Source organism: Melospiza melodia, chromosome 5 (assembly GCF_035770615.1).
Source record: "Melospiza melodia melodia isolate bMelMel2 chromosome 5, bMelMel2.pri, whole genome shotgun sequence".
Taxonomy (NCBI): Eukaryota; Metazoa; Chordata; class Aves; order Passeriformes; family Passerellidae; genus Melospiza; species Melospiza melodia.
In genome coordinates, this window is record NC_086198.1 from 74,896,684 (window position 1) to 74,915,718 (window position 19,035).

Genomic DNA, 19,035 nt, shown 5'->3' on the forward strand with positions numbered 1-19,035 from the left:
TGTCATGGTCACTTTTTACTTGAGTCCCCATATGTGTCATGGTAGCTGTGAAATGAGCAGGCACATTCAATTCTGTTCAAGGCTGTTCAATTGGTGCAGTAAAACCTTTCAAGTCTCTTTAGAAAATGGATTTCTCTAAGACCATCTCTGTAAGTTACATCTTTTATTACCAAACATGAAAGTATTTTAACTCCATGATGTCAACAAGGAGCAACCACAGCTGGCTTCTGATGTCAGCACAAAATGAGATCCATGGCAATGTCTTCTGCTAAATCTAGAGAACATTTTATCCTCATTCCTTCACTCCCATGCAGGATGAATCAGTGCTACCTCACTGATTAAAGGTAGTGGAGTTACAGTAGCAGAAAATAATTTTAAGGTGGTGGTGAAGTGCCAAAGTATATGTTGTGTTTGAGATGCATTTGAGATGCAATGCAGAGATACAGTGATTCATGTAGTTATCTTGACCATACAAACTATTTCCATAAACCAGCTAATTTTGGTCATTCCTTAAATACTCTTTTGTTTCAAGCAAAATAGGCGTTTCAAGTTTCTTATCTTTTATTCTAGAATAGAACTGTGTATAGTTTGAACTTCCCAGGTGTAACTGGAGAAACAAACACAACTATTTTTTCAGAGAATTCTTATGTAATAAGGCACCCGACTTGCACAGAATATAGCTGTTCTCTGGCAACTAGTCAGAAATACACAGAACATTGGAAAGCTGCAAGAACAAAAGAAAAAACAAAAGCAATGATAAAAGCAGAATGAGCCATCATAAACACAATTAAAAGAAAAACAGGAACACAAAGAAACAAAAAGGAGCCAAAACAAACAAGAAACAAAGCTGGAGAGACAGATAAGACGTTAGCAAAGTTGTAAATGGCTTGAAAGTTGGGATGAATTCTAAGAAAGTGCATGTAAATAAATTTTACTTGTCTGTTCTTGTTTTACCTTTCCTTCTGCAGGCAACACTTCACTGAGTAATGCCTTGTCTTTACCACTCAGTATAATTGTCTAGCACCACACACAGACATCCCACAAAAAATGCAAATCCAGAGTTTTGCAGCTGCTTGGGCCACTGCCTGTCATCACTCAGACTGCACAAGCAAGGACCCAGCCAGAGCTAGAGCTGCCTTCCCACTGGGTTATTCCCTTCAGCTGACCTGCCTGGAGCATGGTTGAGCTCAACCAGCTCCACCAGCCTTGTTCTGGGGAGTCTGGGCTGTTTCAGAGGCGGTGGGACCCCAGCCAGGGAGGGGTGCAAGCTCTGAGAAGGATCTTTGGCCTGGGGAAGGCAAAGTGAACAGGCAACACTGGGGTAATCTGGTTTTCCTGTCCACTGTGCTTTGGATCAGCTCTAGAACTTGATCTCAGGAAGATAATAGTTCTTCTAGTCCATTATACTAAATTTCAGGTTTAAACTCCAGTAATGAATGCTTTCTGTTGTCCCTCCCCCCCACGCCCCTTTTCTTATTTCTTGGCAGTCTCATGAGACACCTCCTTCTTCTGTACCTGAGTCTTAAAATGTAAAATCCACCAAGGACTTTCTGGGGTGTTGGATCATAATGAAAGGGATTATTATGGGCTGCTACTGTTGTTTCTCTGTTAATAAAGAATTAGCTATTTGAAGCAAAGGACATTGTCTGGAGTTCTACTATGCAACAAAGTTATCAAGGAGAAATAATGCAGCAGACAATGATTATTTCATAACTCATACAGAAAGCTATGATTAAATCTCATGATAGGATTTATTGAATTTTGAGAAGAAAAAAGCTAAGGCAAGATAGTAGAATAAGAAGTACTGAATGGATGATGATTTACAGACAATAAGAAACTGCATCTGTGCTTCTGCCTCAGGTGTCAGACTTGGTCATCTCACAGATATGCACTCTTCAGTGTTATTAAAGGGAAAATTAAAAGCCATTTCCAGCTTATTCAGTATGGTGGCATTGCATTTAAAGAAGCTCATGACTCACACTGTGTTTACTTCATCAGGGAGACTGACATTTAGAAGGATGTATTTAGTAAGAGTGGTTGTATAGAAGAAGAAAATTAGTTTCTCTTAACTACACTTATATGTTAAGCACTAGCAAGATGTTTAGATCCACATTAGAGATGAGGCCTGATTTTCTTCTCAGTCATGCCTGTGTTAATTAGCAGTAATTCTAGTGCAGCAGCAAAATGACTTGGTAAAGTGACAGCAAGTATGAGCTTTTCCTTCTTATGTTGCTGCTGCTGTTGGCAACAGACGAATTTTGATACATTTATTTACATTAAACAGAACTCAAATGCATAAGACATACCAATGAAATGCTTGATTTAGCACTGGACAATTGTAGCTTTTGTGTTAATTTTTCATTTATTACAAAGCTAAAGTAAACATCTGTGTGTGTGGAGACACTAACTAGGAAACACAGTTTCAGTAATTTTTTTGTGGCTTGGCAGTAAGCATTGTTAGCCTTGACTTTTTCAGTTGCACATGAGGCTGACATTTTCCTACAACAAAGGGGACATTTTCTTCTCCTTTTAAAAGATTTGACTTGTACTTTTCTCAGGAATTATTCTTCTTTGGTTATTACGACAAACAGTAAGGGCTGCAGGACCAATTTGTTTCAGAAGCTTAAAAATCCCTGTTTATGCAACAGAGACACATCTTTTCAGCACAGAAGGGCTATGAGTGCCAAAGTGGGAATGGACAAAGCCTACTTTTCTGAGAGTATCATGTTTTCCTGTTTGTCACGTCTGCAAGAGGAAGAAAACATTTTCTCCCTGATTTAGCTGTGTGATTTATTACGCTTTCAGCTCTTGTAGCAATTTTCTAGCTGCTCTTCTTAGTGATTCTGAGACATTCTTTACTGATTCAGGGGAAGGGAATCTCCAGAATGGCTTCTGCTGCCTGGAGTAAGACCAAACCATTGATAAGAAGGGCTATATTTCTGGGATCTCTAAATGTAAGTGCAGGTTTTGATGCTGCAGATATACCCAAGGCTGAGCTACAGCCACTTCATGACAGAGCCTCATGTAAAGTGTGTTATACTTCTTTTGCCTTTTTTTTTTTTTTTTGGTGAATTTTTTTGGTGAAATTTTCTACTTTCTGAAGAAAATGTTGATATTTTTTTCCCTCCATAGTGGAAAAGAAACCATATACTTTAACCAGTTTGGGTTAAACTTACTGACAGATCAAAGTATATCCTTCTACCATGCTAGGGAGATACACAGGTGCTGTTGGAAAGTTGATGCAAAATAACAGGCATGTCAAAAGAAACAGCAACAAAGCAGAAACCTTTTGCAGCACTATTTGCTTTCATTTCTTGCAGCCACAGCTTCTATAAACCCCAGACTGAGAGGATTTCTTGGTGGTTCCTACCCATACAACCCTTGTAAACCTGCCTGCCTCTTTCAAGCTCATGTATCTTCAGGCCTCAGAAAATATCTTCGGGAGAACTACAGAGTTCTGCCCAAATTGTTAGCTCCTAATGGACTCAATGACTCAGAAGAAAGGAGAATCCTCCAACTTATTCACAAGAACTGTTTTTAGTGACTGTTTAGTTAAACAAAAATAAACAATGCTCTGAAATACTGCTCCTTTGCTGGAACCTTTGAAGATCAGAGCATTTTACCCCATGCTGTACTTTAGTTTTGTACAAAGAGTTGTTAAATTTTCTAAGAACCAGGCTCTACAGTCTTTATAGATTTCCATGAGTCATTTTGATTTTGGGCTTCCCAGTGATGATTCTTTACATGATGAGATCATAACTTCTGCAGGGTGTGTTGTGCATGTTTGCAATTTCTTAAAATGCATAAAGAGGGTGGGGTCCTTCTGATTTGGATAAATGAAAATAGTTAAAGGATGTTTCATACCATCCCTACTGTACTGAGATGGCTGCTCTAGGAGTAGCTTGAAGCTAGGGACGGTCTGCAATGCCGCCCCAAATCTTGCCTTTGTAAACCTGAACCTGGTTGCCTTTCAGATTCTGTCTGTAATAACATATAGTCAAGAATAAAACCATTGTCTCCTGAGGAATAATAGAAACTGAAAAGAAACAATCAAAGTCTGGAAAACATCATGGAGTGGAGTTGGGATACAGCTGGGAGAGGTACGTGGGAGAGTAGGTGAATTAGTTTGATGGCAAAAATTTAACACTGGAATTAAGGCTGGAGGAGAATGGAGTTTTGAACTAGCTGGAAGCTGCCTTGGTACATGAAGACATATTTTAAAAATTGAGAGCAGACTGAGGTTTGTGTGCCTGTGACAGCTTGTGAATCTGACTGCACGCCTCCTTTTCCTACACAGTGTAGATGAAGCCTTGGTATCTGCACGAGAGGTTATTCCAGGACAGCTCTTCAGAGACTTAGAAATACCTCCATGCATCTACTCTGTGCAGATGCAGCTTTGGAAATATGTCTTGCTTTAACCATATTTTTCAGGATTTTTTTTTTCCGTGGAATGTGTTCTGCCTGCTGGCTCAGTGCTGGCAGTGTTGCTTGTTTCTTTGCTCTGCCATATCGTGGTTCCAGCAGGAGGAAAAAGCTCCACAAAAGTTAGCAGCAACAAATAGCTCAGTAATGGAATGGCAAGTATGAGAGCCATTCCCTTTTGGGCTGACAAGCACAGAACATGGATCACACAGCTTAGCATTTGCTATTTGTTATAGCTATTTTGAAGTGTAGAACAGGGAATCACATGTTTGTCTGTTAAAATTAATGCCTTAATTAGAAAAGCATGCCCCATTGCTATTTTGGATTAAATTGCAAGGAAACCTGCAGTAAAGATTTAAGTCTGATTCCTCCTTTCTGGTGCTAGCAGCTAAATAAATGCAGTGTAGCCTGGCAATATTTAGGAATTACTGAGAGAAGTGGAGGTGGTAAAAATGAATCTGTAAGGTACAGAGAAAATAACCCAGGCTGAACAAGATTTGTTGGGTAGTAGTGGGAGGACAGGTGGTGGACACTGCCTTTGGTTGTTTTGGAATTCTTTTTAAGGGGAATGTAACATCAGATCAGTCTGCAAATAGACAAAATGCAAATTGAAAAATGCATTTTACTAAATAAAATATAACTATTGACAGGGACTGCAAAACCAGGGAAAAGTACAAAGTCATAACTCTTCCTAAATAGCTTTCACTTTTTAAGATTTAGGGATATCTTATCTTGTCCTTGAATTTCAGGGTGATAATTCATTCCTTTCCCCAAATCCTTTTCCTCTGGTTTTGCATAATAATTATAGTCCTTTCCTTCTTTAGCACCTCTACATACCATCTACCTTATACAGAAATAGCTGTTACAGTTCTGACCAGGCTGCCTTATAAATAGTCACTGCATCTTCAGTATTAGGCTTTAAACACTTTTCTGGGTGAAGAAAAAAAAAAAAAAAACCCTTATAAGGAAAGAATGTATTGATGGTGTTCTTGAAATCTGAGCAGTCTGTAAAACCTTTCAAATTTCTTCTCGAGCAGGCTGTGGCCAGTTCAAGCAGTGGAAAAGCCCATTACCCTAAACACCAGCTGAAAGCAAGGCTCCCTAGAGCAATCTGGCTTAGAAGAGGAACTGCAACTCTGCAGAAGCAGTGGCAGGTTTGGATGAGGGGCTCCAGCTGCCCCCCATCCTTGCCTACAAGGATGTTTGTTCCATCCCTTATTAAGAAGTCATCCTTCTCCCCCCATTTCTACTTTGAGCTGGTTTCTGTCTTTCACTGTACTGCATTTAACAACAAAACAAAAAATAAAAAAACCAAACAACCCTCTGCAATTATTGGTATTTATAAACCTCCAAACCCATCAGTTAAATTGGGAGCTCTGAGGAGCTGGTGGCCTCAGGTAGGAAGGTGGGGTGAGAACAGTGGGAGGGGCTGGGGTTGGCAATTCCCTGGCCTGGGTGGGTGCTTTTGATTTTGGTTTAACTGAACCTGATGGGTTTGACTGAATCAGGTTAGGGAGCTGTCAGCTGAGCAGTTTGCAGTGAGTGATTTGAAAGTGCCACAGTTTCCAAGAGAGGTGGTGGTGAGGAGCTATTGCTGAGCTGGGGGATGTAACCTTTTCACCCAACGGAGCTCCAGAGCGGGCAGGGGGTAACCAGATCCTTCAGCAGAAATAAAACTTCACAGAAATCTCTCATGGACAGCTGGGAAGAAGAGAGGGTGAGAAAATACAGATTTGGTATTAAACGCTATAATTTCAGCATAGTGAAATTTGAAAATGAGTGGGGACTTAATAGCACAAAGGTTTTTGTACCAACACATCTCTGGGAACGATTGAAATTTTTATTTTTTTAGCCTCTCTAAAAAAGCCCTGTGCAGGCTTCCAGCCAGAATCCTGTTCTTTCTGCATTTTACTTCATTCAGTGTTTCTGCCCCACTCAGAGCTGTTCATCAGCCACCAGTGCTGGAGCCACCTCAGCAGAGCATCATTTCCCCTTGCGAGGGGTTGTTTTGTTCCTTCCTTGGGAATAGGCCACAGCACAGCAAGGGTTAAACTGCAGTCTCTCTTATCCATTCAGTTAGGCTGAGAGCCATGCACACCATCAAAATTCAAGGCAGAAAGGAATCTGAAGAGCAAGGAGTGTGTTCATATAGTTTCTTCTTTTAAGAAGTTCGCCCATTTTTCTAGGGCATTTTTCAACCCATTGAACCATGCTGAAACCTAAATTCAGCATGAATTTATGAGGATGGGAACATGCTTGCAGTTTTCAAGATTTTAAACATCAGTACCTTAGTATTTTGTAATATAAAAATCCCTATATGATATGGTATTACATCTATGTATCATGTAACTATATAACAGTTTAAACATAATCTACTTTATAATTTATTGCTTGAAAATTATTTTTTAATTTTGTGTAGGAAAATTATTTGTGTACATATGTAAACTAAGATAATTGCTTCATATTATTAAATTAGCTTTCAAGAGGTGTGGTTTTATTTATGCTTTTATCATAATTACATTAAAGTGTCAATGTGAGCTACTTTGAATTAAAAATTCTAGATCATTGTTTAAGTAATTTTCAACTAATTTTTAGAGAAAGCTGTAAGAGGTTATCCATGTTGCCTCAGCATGCAGCAAGAGATGAGAAGTAAATTTCAGATGTATTTATTAGATTTTAAAAAAAAGTTTGATTTCCTATTTTGATTGCAAATATTCTTCATGTTACCTTTAAAAGCCACACAATAAAAATTGTACTAAACAGAATATATTATGCCATTAATGTTTGCAAAATATTTCATGGTACTCTTGAACAACTCTGATACTTATACTGACAATATAAAATACACATATAAATACATTTCCATTAAACACAGGTAGAGTCATAGTTAGAGTCATATGTTCTTTACCACTTCTAATTAATAAAACTGGGAAACTTTCTCTGCTTCTTGCCCAGCCTTTGCTGTAGTGGGGCTCTCCTGTTTTATTTCTGACAGAGCTAAGAGGTTGTGACTGCCGGGATAATGTACAACTGAGCCAAAATTTTCAGATCCTGAAAAAGGCCAGGTTTGATGGGTACATGGGCAGTCAGGGGAGCCTGCTCTTTCTGGCACTGCCAGCAGCACGTGTTGGCTTTACCAGCCTGCCCAATTATCTGCATTTAGGGCATACCTGCCCTGCTTCTGCCATCAGAGCCAGGATCTGTCTGGGGCTGTCGCTGACAGGAAATTTGGGCATCCTGGGCAGTCGCAGCCTCACTGCTCACCCAGTGCACGGCTCTGTGTCTGCACTGAATGTGGCAGCAGAGCTGAGCTGGGGATAAATTAGTGCTTCTGCTCTGACAAATTGTAAAAAGCATTTCACTTACACACACACAGTCACACATGTGCTTTAGAGAACTGTACTGAGAGTTTGGGGTTTAGCAGGTGATGAATTAAGGGGCAAGAAATAAAAAGAGTCCCTAGCATGGTCTTTTTTCAATTGTGCACTCTGGTGTAATACCTACTCTTGTAGTGGATATTTTTAATTGTAAGGTATCGAAATGTGAGGTATTTTAGGAGCACAAAATAATATTAGCTAAACCTTAGCAAGCTGAACTTCTGATATGTTATCTTGCTTTTATTTTCCCCGGAACCTAATTCTGTAGTGTTATCTCAGCAGTCCAATACCTGAGTCAGGCTTCTCTTTTTTATTTTTCAAGTGGTGTCTTTCTGATATTGTGACAAGTAATCTGTGAAAAATGTGGAAGTGATAAAAGAAAAAGAAATTGTTTACAGGTAAGCTCGCTTCATCCATGCTCTTTTACCAGAACAAACAAAATTGCTTTGTGAGCTTGAGCAAGAATATATGTTTTTCAGTTCCTGAAAAGTAGATATGAAACAAAGCAGGACTCACTGAAATAAGCTCACATTGCTACAAGAGAAATGGGATGTGTACTATAATATCATATACCTCTTCACTAGCAGCAACTGTTAATTAATCCCTCAGAGCCAAGGAGTCTGATGAAGACCTTTGGATTTGGCATGCTGCTAATAAGAAAGGCACAACACATGTCTGTATTCCATGGTTTGGTTCCAGATTTCCTGTCCTAGTCTGTTGCCTGGAGAGCTTCCCAAATCTTCCTTTTCCAGCCAAATTTAGGAAAAAAATAATTACCAAGCAATGTTTCACATAATCTAAATTTTCAAATATTCAGATGTTTTCAATCCATCTTCTAGTCCAGGTCCTTTTACAGAAGTAGTGTGAACAGTTTAAGGAAAATTGTCCTTAGCTTGTACCATCTGGAGGTAACTGTCTCAAGGCTGAGCCACACAGATAACTCAGGTATTTCTTGCTCACCTACTTCTGTTCAATGACAGCCCAGCTAAAAAAGCCCTGAATTGGTTTGGATTAGCTGAGCTCCCTGTGCACAGGAGATGAATATCAATTAAATGGCCCTTAACAGATTTGGGTTGCAACTAAAACCACACTTGACTGTGACTATGTGGCTGTGTCTTAAAAACTAACCAGCAAAGCTTAGCTTAAGTAGCTGAGCCTCAGATGCTTTGGTGGTGATGTGGTTTTCTGGGTCTGGTGGATATTAGTGTTGCAGCTGGACATTGGAAAAGCTGTCATTTCCTGTCAAGTGGTGTCCCATCCATACTCATCCACCACTGCCTGCTGGCTCCTTGCTTTTCTGAGGACATCTTGAACAAAAATTCTAATTTGTTACTGTCTTCTTGGTGCAGTGGAAGTTACAATCTATTGCTTAGGACTTGAATCTTTAGAGAATGACAGGCTTGTACAGAGCTGAAAGAAGCACTGCTCCTAATGATGCACTGATGCTCATGTGCCATTGGAGGTGGTGTTTTTTCTAGCCCCACTTCTTACCCCATGACTTCCACCACAAAAATCCTTTGTTTACCAGGAAAACAGTTCCTAGGCTTCCAAAGCCCTTCTTGTTTTCATTTTATCTGCTGCTTTGTCCTTCTGCATCTCTCTGGGAATTGATGTAAGTTGTCACAGCAAAGGCTGCCTTATTTTTGATTTTGTTGCATAAATGTCAGCAAGGAGAACCCTTTCTGGAGAGCCCTGTAGAGGAATTTAGCAGGAATCTCCATCAAGAGCCTGCTGGGAGCTGGAGTGGCTGGCCCAGGGCAGGACCTGGCAAAGGAACATTGCCAGCCCACTTTTAGGCTGACACAGGTTTTGCCCAAGACACCACTGGACAATCATTTCTATGGTTTGGTTTTGTTTGGGTTCTTTTTGGTTTGTTTTTTGGGTTTTTTGGGGTTTTTTTTTGGGTTTTTTTGGGGTTTTTTTGGGGTTTTTTTTTTTTTTTTTGTTTTGTTTTGTTTTGTTTTGTTCTGTTTTGCTTCCTTTGGCTGATTTATTCTAGAAATTTGATCCATTCAAAAGAAAAAAAGAAAAATTAGACAAAAGGAATTCCTTTGAAGCTAACAAATGGTGTTGTAGTTCTAACAAAAAGTGACTGCTTGGTGGACTGTTGAAAGCAAATAATTTATTCATTGAATTTAGTGCTTTCATGCTTCCTAGTTGCCAGCAAACAGATGATGACAATGAAATCCAGAAATGTGTATGTTGCTCATATGCAAATCAGTAGAAGAGTATTTGTGTGGATAAACAACAACTCGGAGATTAATCTGGCCATTAACTTTATGGTGCAGGTCTGTATGTATGTTTTATAGCCTCAGTAATTGTGATTTGTACTACAGAGATAGGTACCTCACATTATTCTCATGAAGGGATAAGTGTTAGTTTTAGGAGCAGGACCAATCAAACTTAGTTACTATAAAAAATATGCTGAAAAAACAGCAATTGCTAAAAAACATTCCCGTGCTAAAATTGCTTTTTGAACTATGTCTAAAATAATGTGCCTCATTTAAGTGATGTGGAGTATTAAATTCTTAACTGCTATCAAAATTACTTTAGCACCTGGTATAAATGCAGTGTTTAACACTGCTGTTAACAATCAGAGAAGTGTGTTCTTACTGGTGGCATGGTTGATGGGGCCATTACTGAGACTTTTTGAAGACTGTTGGGATAAAACATGTGGGGAATTATTTAAATACGGATGAACCTGCTTTAGCACAGAGGGTTGGACTTGGGATGTCCCTGTTTTCTGGGGGTCCATCTGCAGACAGTAGATTTGTCCCAAGTGGCTCAAGTGATGGACAGCCTAGAAGTGATGGTCCAAGCAAACCATGTTGAAATTATTAGCAGCCAAATCAGCCTGCAGGATCCAGTTTGGCATAACATCTGCAGGATGACTGCAGATTACTCAGCCAGAACAAAAGCTGGGCCCCACTCCAGGGAATTCAGTCTTATTCTCATGTCCTTTGCAAAGCTCTTGATGAACAATTCAACCCTTAAAAAGAAAGAAAGTCATCTTGACCAATAAAATAGGAATAGGATGTGTTTTGCATGTAAAGTAATAACTGATTGTACATTATTCTTTGAAGGCAAATTGCTATCAAATAAATAACTACTGCTCTTTTAATAACTATTTTTCTTATGCTGCTGTTATGTACATTTAATACCAATCCATTATGCTATGAAATATGCATACGGAACTAAATATGTTGACCAGGATTTCTCAAAAGAGCAATTTTCTACAGAGTACTTCAAAAATTCTTCCTGAAATCATTTTGCTGCTCCTGGCTTGGAAGAAGGGACAGACTTTTTATTTTCTAGAAGATTAATGTGTAGTCGGAAGAGAGTGCTTATATTTGGATCATTCTTCACAAGCAAAAGGCTGAGTTTGTTTCACAGTGATTGCCTTTGTTTGATAAATAGTTTGTGGTTGAAATGGAATACGTAAACATTTAGGGACATAACTCAGTCATGGTAATGACTTGTAGACAGTGATATATCAATGCCATTATGGAAATTTGTGTTCAGCACCATAAACAAAAGCTAAACCATAAAAAATGGGAGGATATTTCTATATAAGGATTCCAGGAAGTAAAAGTTTTTCTGTGTATGCTGCAGATTAGCCTAGATTTTCTAAAGTGAGGTCTAATGAACAAAACTTGTTCTGCAAATATGTGTAGTCAGTCAGTGCAGACCTGGTCTAAGGCTGCTCTGAGTATTGCTGCAAGAGTACAGAATAGAGATCTCAAGTCTTTAATATATAAACAATATCAGACTGGCAAAGAACTGCCCCAGGTAAATATCGCAATAGGTGATATCAGCTTAGTGCAAAAGGTCCCTTGAACATCTTGATTTGAGCTGACCTGGGCTGGCTTTGTGCAGGTGAAGCAAAATTTTGAGCAAAACTAGCACAGAGGTGGACTCAGGTATCTGCCAAAGAAGGTTGCTGCTCCCAGGCTGGGGAGGTGGAAAGGAGCTGGAACTCCTTCGTGAAGTGTGGGAACCCAGGGCACAGGGAATATTTCTCTGTCTGCTCTGAGGGGTCCTCACCCCCAGAGAAACACTGACTTTGACCCTCACCCATGGAGAAAGCTTCCAAGACTTAAGACTAGAGTCTACAAGAGTGTAAAATAGATAGTAGAGAATAGTATAGTTTATCACAGGGTGGAAAACTTAAAGATTGACGTTTTAGAATATAGTAATAAATCTGAAGCAAGATGGAGGTTTTAGGGCAGAGGCAGGTTGTTCTTCTTCACCTTCTTTCTTCTTCTTCATGGGTTTGGGTGGTGTTTTGTAATTGGGCAGAAAAGTCCACATTGCAGGTTCTGTGGGATCAGTTATTGGGTTAAAAGGGAAATAATCTAGGTGTCATTTCTTAATTGGATAGTTTAGTCTTAAAAGACTTGGTGACAAGAGATAGCCATTTTGTGGTGCTTTTCTGGCATGCAAGGTCTGGTGCAGGTGCAGGTGACGTGCTGAAGTTTTGATAAGATAACAATAAACAACAAGCTGAAGTTCACTGTGTCTCTCTTTCCTAGCACAGAAGTGCTCCAGGAGGGTTTCCCCTGACAGGGGAACCCCCAGGGAGAGGCCCAACATGGGGTCAGAAACTGAAAGTGAAGAATATGCAGCCAGCCAGAGATGACACTGGTTGGTGAGCCTGCCTTTGCACATTTGTTAACTTCTGGTCCTGGATTTTGTTAGAAATTTTAGGACGGTTGTTTATTTGTTTATGTTGTGGGTGGAAATGTATGTAATGTCTTTAAACATGTGTTACCATCTGGAAGCAGGGATGGGAGCCAAAAAACACAGCCAGCCCTCTTAAAAACTCCACCTAGGGCTTTTCAAATCACATCAAGACTTTCTGATTTATAGGATACACAATTGCTGAATATTGTGAAGCACATGGAGCCTGACAAATTATGAACTTTAGAGGAGATTTTATGGCTTCTCCAGGGACTCTGAAAATAAAATGGCCTCTCTACCCTGTTCAGCTATGGCATGCACTGTGTTCAGACAAGTATTGCGGACTGAGTGTGACTTCCAAACACTATTGTTATGCTTGTGATGTACTTTCACATTTCCAAGAGCCACTGAGGGTTCTTTTTCTTGTCAGCAAAACTTCTCCACTTCTCAATCAAAATTAACAGGGAACCTTACTGACATAAATGTCCTCCTGAAGAAAGAATTTTTTCCTTTCTGTCTGAGAATACTCTTTTCAGAGTATATGAAGCACCTTAAGAAAAAATCACAACTCTTCTATTCTTCTATTAAAAAGGAAAGCTACAAGACATTAGGAAGAAAGAAACATTTATTTCAGCTTCTTTTAAAAATGACGTCTGCATTGCTCACCAGGTATACATTGTTTAGAGCATCCAAAAGCCAAAGAAAAGATAAAGAATACATTTTAGAATAGTACATTGCTCAAATAACACTGCCTGAAATGAGTCACTGTGGTGGCTTTTGACATACCAGAACTCAAGCAGTTTATAGAGAAGACTAGATCTCTTCAGGTTCAGAGGTCTATTTTTGTGTGAAGCAGAGAAATAGATCTTTGCTTTTCTGTAAAAATAATTTTTAACTTCAGATGATTGCTAATTTATTAATTTGTCATTTTACCTTTTCTCTCCAGTGAAAGCAGTGTGTGTTCACATTTCAAATATAACCAGCCAGGTGCTGGAGGAGGCTCTGGAGGATATATGTACACAGCATTCTTCAGGAACTTCTGGTCTTTTTCCTCATGTGCCTTTATTTTGTTCTCCTCCAAAGTAATGAGCAGCTTTGAGTTCAAACAGCCAATTTCATTTGCTCTCCCTGCCTACACTATTTGCACAAAACTTCTTTTCTTTTTCCCCACACTTGTGATAACCTTAACCCTGCATGAGCATAGGGAACTGTGAAAAAGCTCTTTCAAAGAAAAAATCATTAAATAATTAACACCCTAGCTAAAAAATCTGACTAATGTTTATTTATTGCACATTTCCTCCCGGCAAGGGAGCAGAATGATGGTGTCAGCCAGAGAAAGCACATCATGGGGATGGCGACTGGGATGTGACAGGTCTTGGTGGAAATACATGTTACACAAAAATTTACCATCCTTCTCTTCCCTGTCAAATGGCAGCCTCTGTTTTCCTCTAGGATTCCTGCCAAAGCCTGTGCAGCAGCAGAGCCTGAGTTTTGTGAACACCAATGTGAACAGTCATGGTAGAGGTGGGAGGGTGAAGTCAGAGCACTTCCACCATGGCTGGGTTCCACACCACAGGGATTGGAGACAATTTGTTCTCAGACAGCTACAAAATCAAATATAAACCTCTAAATGGCCCTGAGGCCATCTCAGTTGGTTTGAGCATGAAGGTCATGGGTCATGATGCATGAAAGTCACCATGCCAAGGTCATGTGTTTAAACCCTGTGCAGGCCAATTGTGTAAGAGTTGGACTTGATGATCCTTGTGGGTCCTGTTCAACTCAGAATATTCTATGTTTCTGTGAATTTTCAATGTTTGCACCTGAATCGGGGCAGCATTTAAATGTAATTTTACTTATATTACTAAATATGATTTTTCCATTAACTATATTTATATTCCATATTAATTGAGTATATAAATATTTTCAATGTGGCAATCCTTACAAGACCTCACAGAAAAGGGCAATTTATTTTTATTTTACAGCTGGACAGTCAAAGCCAAGAGGCTTCTTGTCCCAGGTGACAGAGGATGCCTGTGTGGTCTTTCACATCCATCAAGGAGTAAGCTTGTTAACCATCTGGATGCGAGACAGTTTAGATTAGAAATGCTGAATTATCCAGGAGAATTTAGCCTTTCAGCAAGAAGGAGCCATTTCAGCCTAACACCAGGCTGGCATCTTCAGCTGAGTTCAAGCATGAGCTGTGTTTGTGTGCAGGACCCCTCTGTTATCATACTTGAACTTTTCTGTGCCCAGACTCTGAAAATCTGTGTAATTCCAGGCTCCTCCAGATCCCAGCTGTGGAATTAACCTAAATTACCTAGAGAAGCTGTGCCTGCATCTGGATTACACATTGTCTGTGTCTCCTGTGGTCTAAAATGTAGGTAGTGCAGAGCTGGGACAGTTTTGCTCTGTGCACTGCAGACATAAGGAAACCCAGCTTCACCAGGACACTCCCAGAGCTGCTGTGCTGGATGGACAAGGCAGAGATGCTGGATTTCTTGGAATAACACACAGCTCAGAGATGAAGACAAAAATCTACATTTTGATTATTTTTCAGGAGTGAGAGGTGACCCATTATGAGCAAGGAAAGCCATAATTTGTTTTCTAGGTAACTCCCTTTTGGTTTCAAAGGAGAGTGAGGCCTACCACTCCATGACATAGCAAGGCTGTAGGAACGAAAGCAGGAGCTACAACAGATAAAAAGTGGTGAAGAGAAAACAAAGTGAAGCCTACCAGACCTCAACTAAAATATTTAAGTCTAATCTCCAGCATGCTACCAAGAGTTGAAATGCAGCAGATCACTGCACAGGAGAACTCTACTAAGTGAAATTATACAGTGCAGCAGTCAAAAACACGTGGGGTGAGAGCTGAACAGAAGTGAAAGTAATTTTCCTCTGTGCCTGCTGCATGATCGAGATTATTGCTGCATGGAACCACACATGGGCAACCGAACAACAAGGGCCACAGCTCCTGTGCCTGCAAATACAGAGTGCAAGGGACACAGAGTAATTTTGAAAAATTTCTTGTTCAGCGGCACTTGCTGCCAAAGGGAGATTCTCCTCCAGGATGAAGAACAGACCTTCACTCCTTGTCCAGGGGAGTAGCAAAGAGCCCAGCAGGGGGCTGGCATCACTGTGCCTGCTTTTGGAGCAGTCCCATCAGCTCCAAGCCTTTCTTAGTCAAAAACCTCCATGTCCACTCACAGGAAGGTCCAATACAAACTTTCTACACGACTGTTCTGCTGCTTTTACTCTTTGTGCTCTTGAGTGCAGGGGTTTATTTCTGAGGTTAATGACAACTGATGGTGAGATTTCAACACATGCAGGGCAGCAGCTGGTGCTCATTTAGGTAGTGAGGGTACTGACAGCTCGGCAACCACAGCAACATGGCTGTCAGGATGGGCTCTTCTAGACCCAAAGCAGGAGGTGATTTTGAAGAAATCTATTATATTCACTTTTTCTTGTTAACTGGCATTTATCTACCCTTGGTATATCTGGAAATGCTGTGTTGCTACACAGCCTTTCTATGTTTCCCTTTTCTGCTTTGCATTTTTCAGACCTAAAAGAAGCAGCCATTTTCTACAAGTGATCTGAGTACCAGAAGCAGAGGCATGAGTTATGCAGGGAAGGAAGGATGAAATTTTTCTCCAGAGGTTAATCACAGGTTTTAAAGATTCCTTGTTCTCAAGAATGACAACCTCTGTGTAAAAATGTGCCGTCATTCATGGGTTTCTTTCTCTAAAAATGTAATGAAATTTAATTGCATCCCATTTGCTGTAATCATTTATATGGGGAAAACAACCATTGTGTCTCACCTATCAAGATAAGGTGCTTGATATTGCTTTCTTTAGCCAACAGGCAGTTTGGCTTTTTTCCCCCGTTGCTCTTGCTGCAGAGATCTGATCATATTCCTGATGGATTTAAACCAGCAGGTGTGTGGTTTGGTTGTTCAGTTCACACTCTGGTATTTATAGTTTCTGTTAGATTAATAATGAATCTTTGAAGAAGCCCATCTGTTAAGCAGCACAGTCACAACTTTGAAGACTTTAATTTCTCTTGAATTGCAGTATTCTCAGCTGCACAATGCAAGTCATCTTTTGATCAGTCCACATCATTATAATGTTTCTGCCAAGCTTATTGTACTTACAAATGTTCTAATTCGTATGCTTGTGGTGCTTAGGACCTGCATTACAGAGTAACCAGTGTGGGACCATCACAGATTCACATTCAGGCTACAGAGAGGCGCAAGAGAATGGGTGAAAGTCCCCTCTTGTTTTTAGCCTAATGCTTCATCCAGCTGGCAGGAGTGGCACCTGATAGATTTTTAGTAAGTCTGAGGAAAATGTGACATGAAATGTTTCACGAGGATGTGCAAACATGTCAACATGAAAACTTACAGAATTTCTGAGGCTGTAAGGGTGAGGGTGCATTGCTGCCTCATGATCAACTTGGTGCCCAGCAGCCCCTCTGCTCAGACCCTTTTCTGCAGAGCTGTTCCATCTGGCTGGCCTCCAGCCCGCCGTGGTACAAGGGGCTATTTCTCCCCAGGGAGAGGATTCTTTATTTCTCTTCATTAAATGTCATGAGATTTCTCCGGGCACATTTCTTCAGCCCCCTGAGCTCCCTTTCAATAGCAGCACAAACCAAATCACTGGGACCCAGCTTCCCTCCAGGCCTGTACCCTACAGGACTCTGACAAGCAGGTCCCTGAATGGGTCAAAATGAGAGTCAGCTAGTAGACTTTCTTCTAGCTGTACAAAGACTTTGTTGCATGAGAAGTTTGGATTCAGCACTAATTAGAAGTCCCCAAAAAACAACATAGCAACTCCAGGCAATATCACAACAGAGGTCTCAAAAAGGAATTTTGTTGCTGTTGTCATTGGATTTTCTACAGTCCCTACTAGTTTGTGCTGTCTCTTTTCAAGCAAATGCCAAGCAATTTAATCTGTGAAGAACTTCTGACTCATGAGGTGAAGTCTGACTTCAGGCCAGGAGGAGAAACTGGGGAAAATCTTACGTGGCAGTCTGTGCTTCCTTTCCTGGAGGAAAATTTGGGTTATTTGCACTATGTTGTAAAAGTGGAATCATAAAATAGGAAAATGGGCTTAGTTGGCATTCACATTGCTTTGACTATGCAGAGCTAAAGAGCAAGAAAAAATGTACTTGAGCAGTTAGAGGAAGTACACACATTTCCACATGACATTTGTTTTTATATTTTCCTACAGAAATTAAAAGAATAAGCCCCAAGTAAGGGAGATGGGTACATTTTGATGTAGTCTCTATTAGCTGTCTTAGTTGATTAGCAAGGTATTTATAGTTTTTTTGCTAAAAATAAAAATCACTTATTTTAACTTTTTTGTTGTGTTTTGTTTGTTTTATTGATATAAAAAGCCCAGAAATTATTAATTTAATAATATTGCCAATTATTTCTAAGCTTCTTACTTTTCTTCAGAAGCTGGGGATAGATGAAAAAGAGATTTAGATATTTATGAAAATATCACAGTGATTTATTTTGTTTTACTTCCAAATATTAAAAGCTCATGTGATACAGATCTAACTCACTTTCGGAAGGCTTAAATTTTACTGTGATGAACGCTATGAAAAGACAAGACTTGGAAGGACAAAAGAAAATATGGATTTTCACAGATAAACATTGTCATATTTCTAGCTCAACTGAAGAGGACATGCAAGATGTGTGTTAGCTGCTGAGTGTGATCGGTTTGCTAAAGAAAACTGGCAAGGAAAGCACAGGAATGACAGCACCAGAGCTGGAAAAGAGATTTCTTCTCTGCTGTGCTCCTTGCCAATGCAGAAAGGCTGGATTTCACTTTCAGATCATTTACTGTATTTTACAGTCTAATTTTTACTGAATATTCTTTTGCTTCTATAGACTGACTAATGCCCATGTCACCATGACTTTTTTCCTGAAAAGTAATCTCTGTGTTTCTTTTGTTCTGTTCCTTATGGCTGTATCATTGGTGATTCATCTCCTTTGTTTAAATAGTTTAAGCCAGCCCAGCTTTGCTGAGCCATTTATTCAGGGAGTTCTGCTTTATCAAATGAGTTAAGCATGGCTCTGCAGGTGATCCTTTTCACTGGTGTGAATTAGGAAATCCCTCAAATCCCTCAGACTTCATCTCTGCTGAGTAAAATGCTAGCATTTTTCTTTCTTATTTCAAAATTCCTTTTCAAACAGCTCATTTGAAAAATAATTTGAAATATAGGATTTCTCCATGTGCACATGAAAGATGTAATCTGTATGACAATACCCACATAAAAAGTTACACAAGGTTAAACAAGTTTCTGTAATTGTATATTTTATACAGTTTTATCCAAGATACTCCAGAAACACAAAGTAACTTTTCATACCTTTTGTCGTATTTTTTATTCTTTATAAGCCCTTTCCAAATGATACTTCTGCAAGTCTTTCCCCAATAATCATGTACATTAATACATATATTTTTATCTTTCAACACTTTCAAATACTGTATTTTCTCTCCCTTATGTTCTCATTCCCCTTTTGATATATAAATTGACTTCCACAGACATTTGGATGC

General features: G+C 39.6%; 1 protein-coding gene across 1 annotated transcript in view; it reads right to left on the reverse strand.

Annotated features, from left to right (window-relative positions):
* The window catches only part of DTHD1 (death domain containing 1), a 45,569-nt gene extending 37,911 nt beyond the window's left edge, over positions 1-7,658 (reverse strand). Inside the window, 1 exon segment of the mRNA XM_063158097.1 lies at positions 7,593-7,658. Within this exon segment, the coding sequence (XP_063014167.1) occupies positions 7,593-7,658 (66 nt within the window).
* Between the last annotated feature and the right edge of the window lie 11,377 nt (positions 7,659-19,035).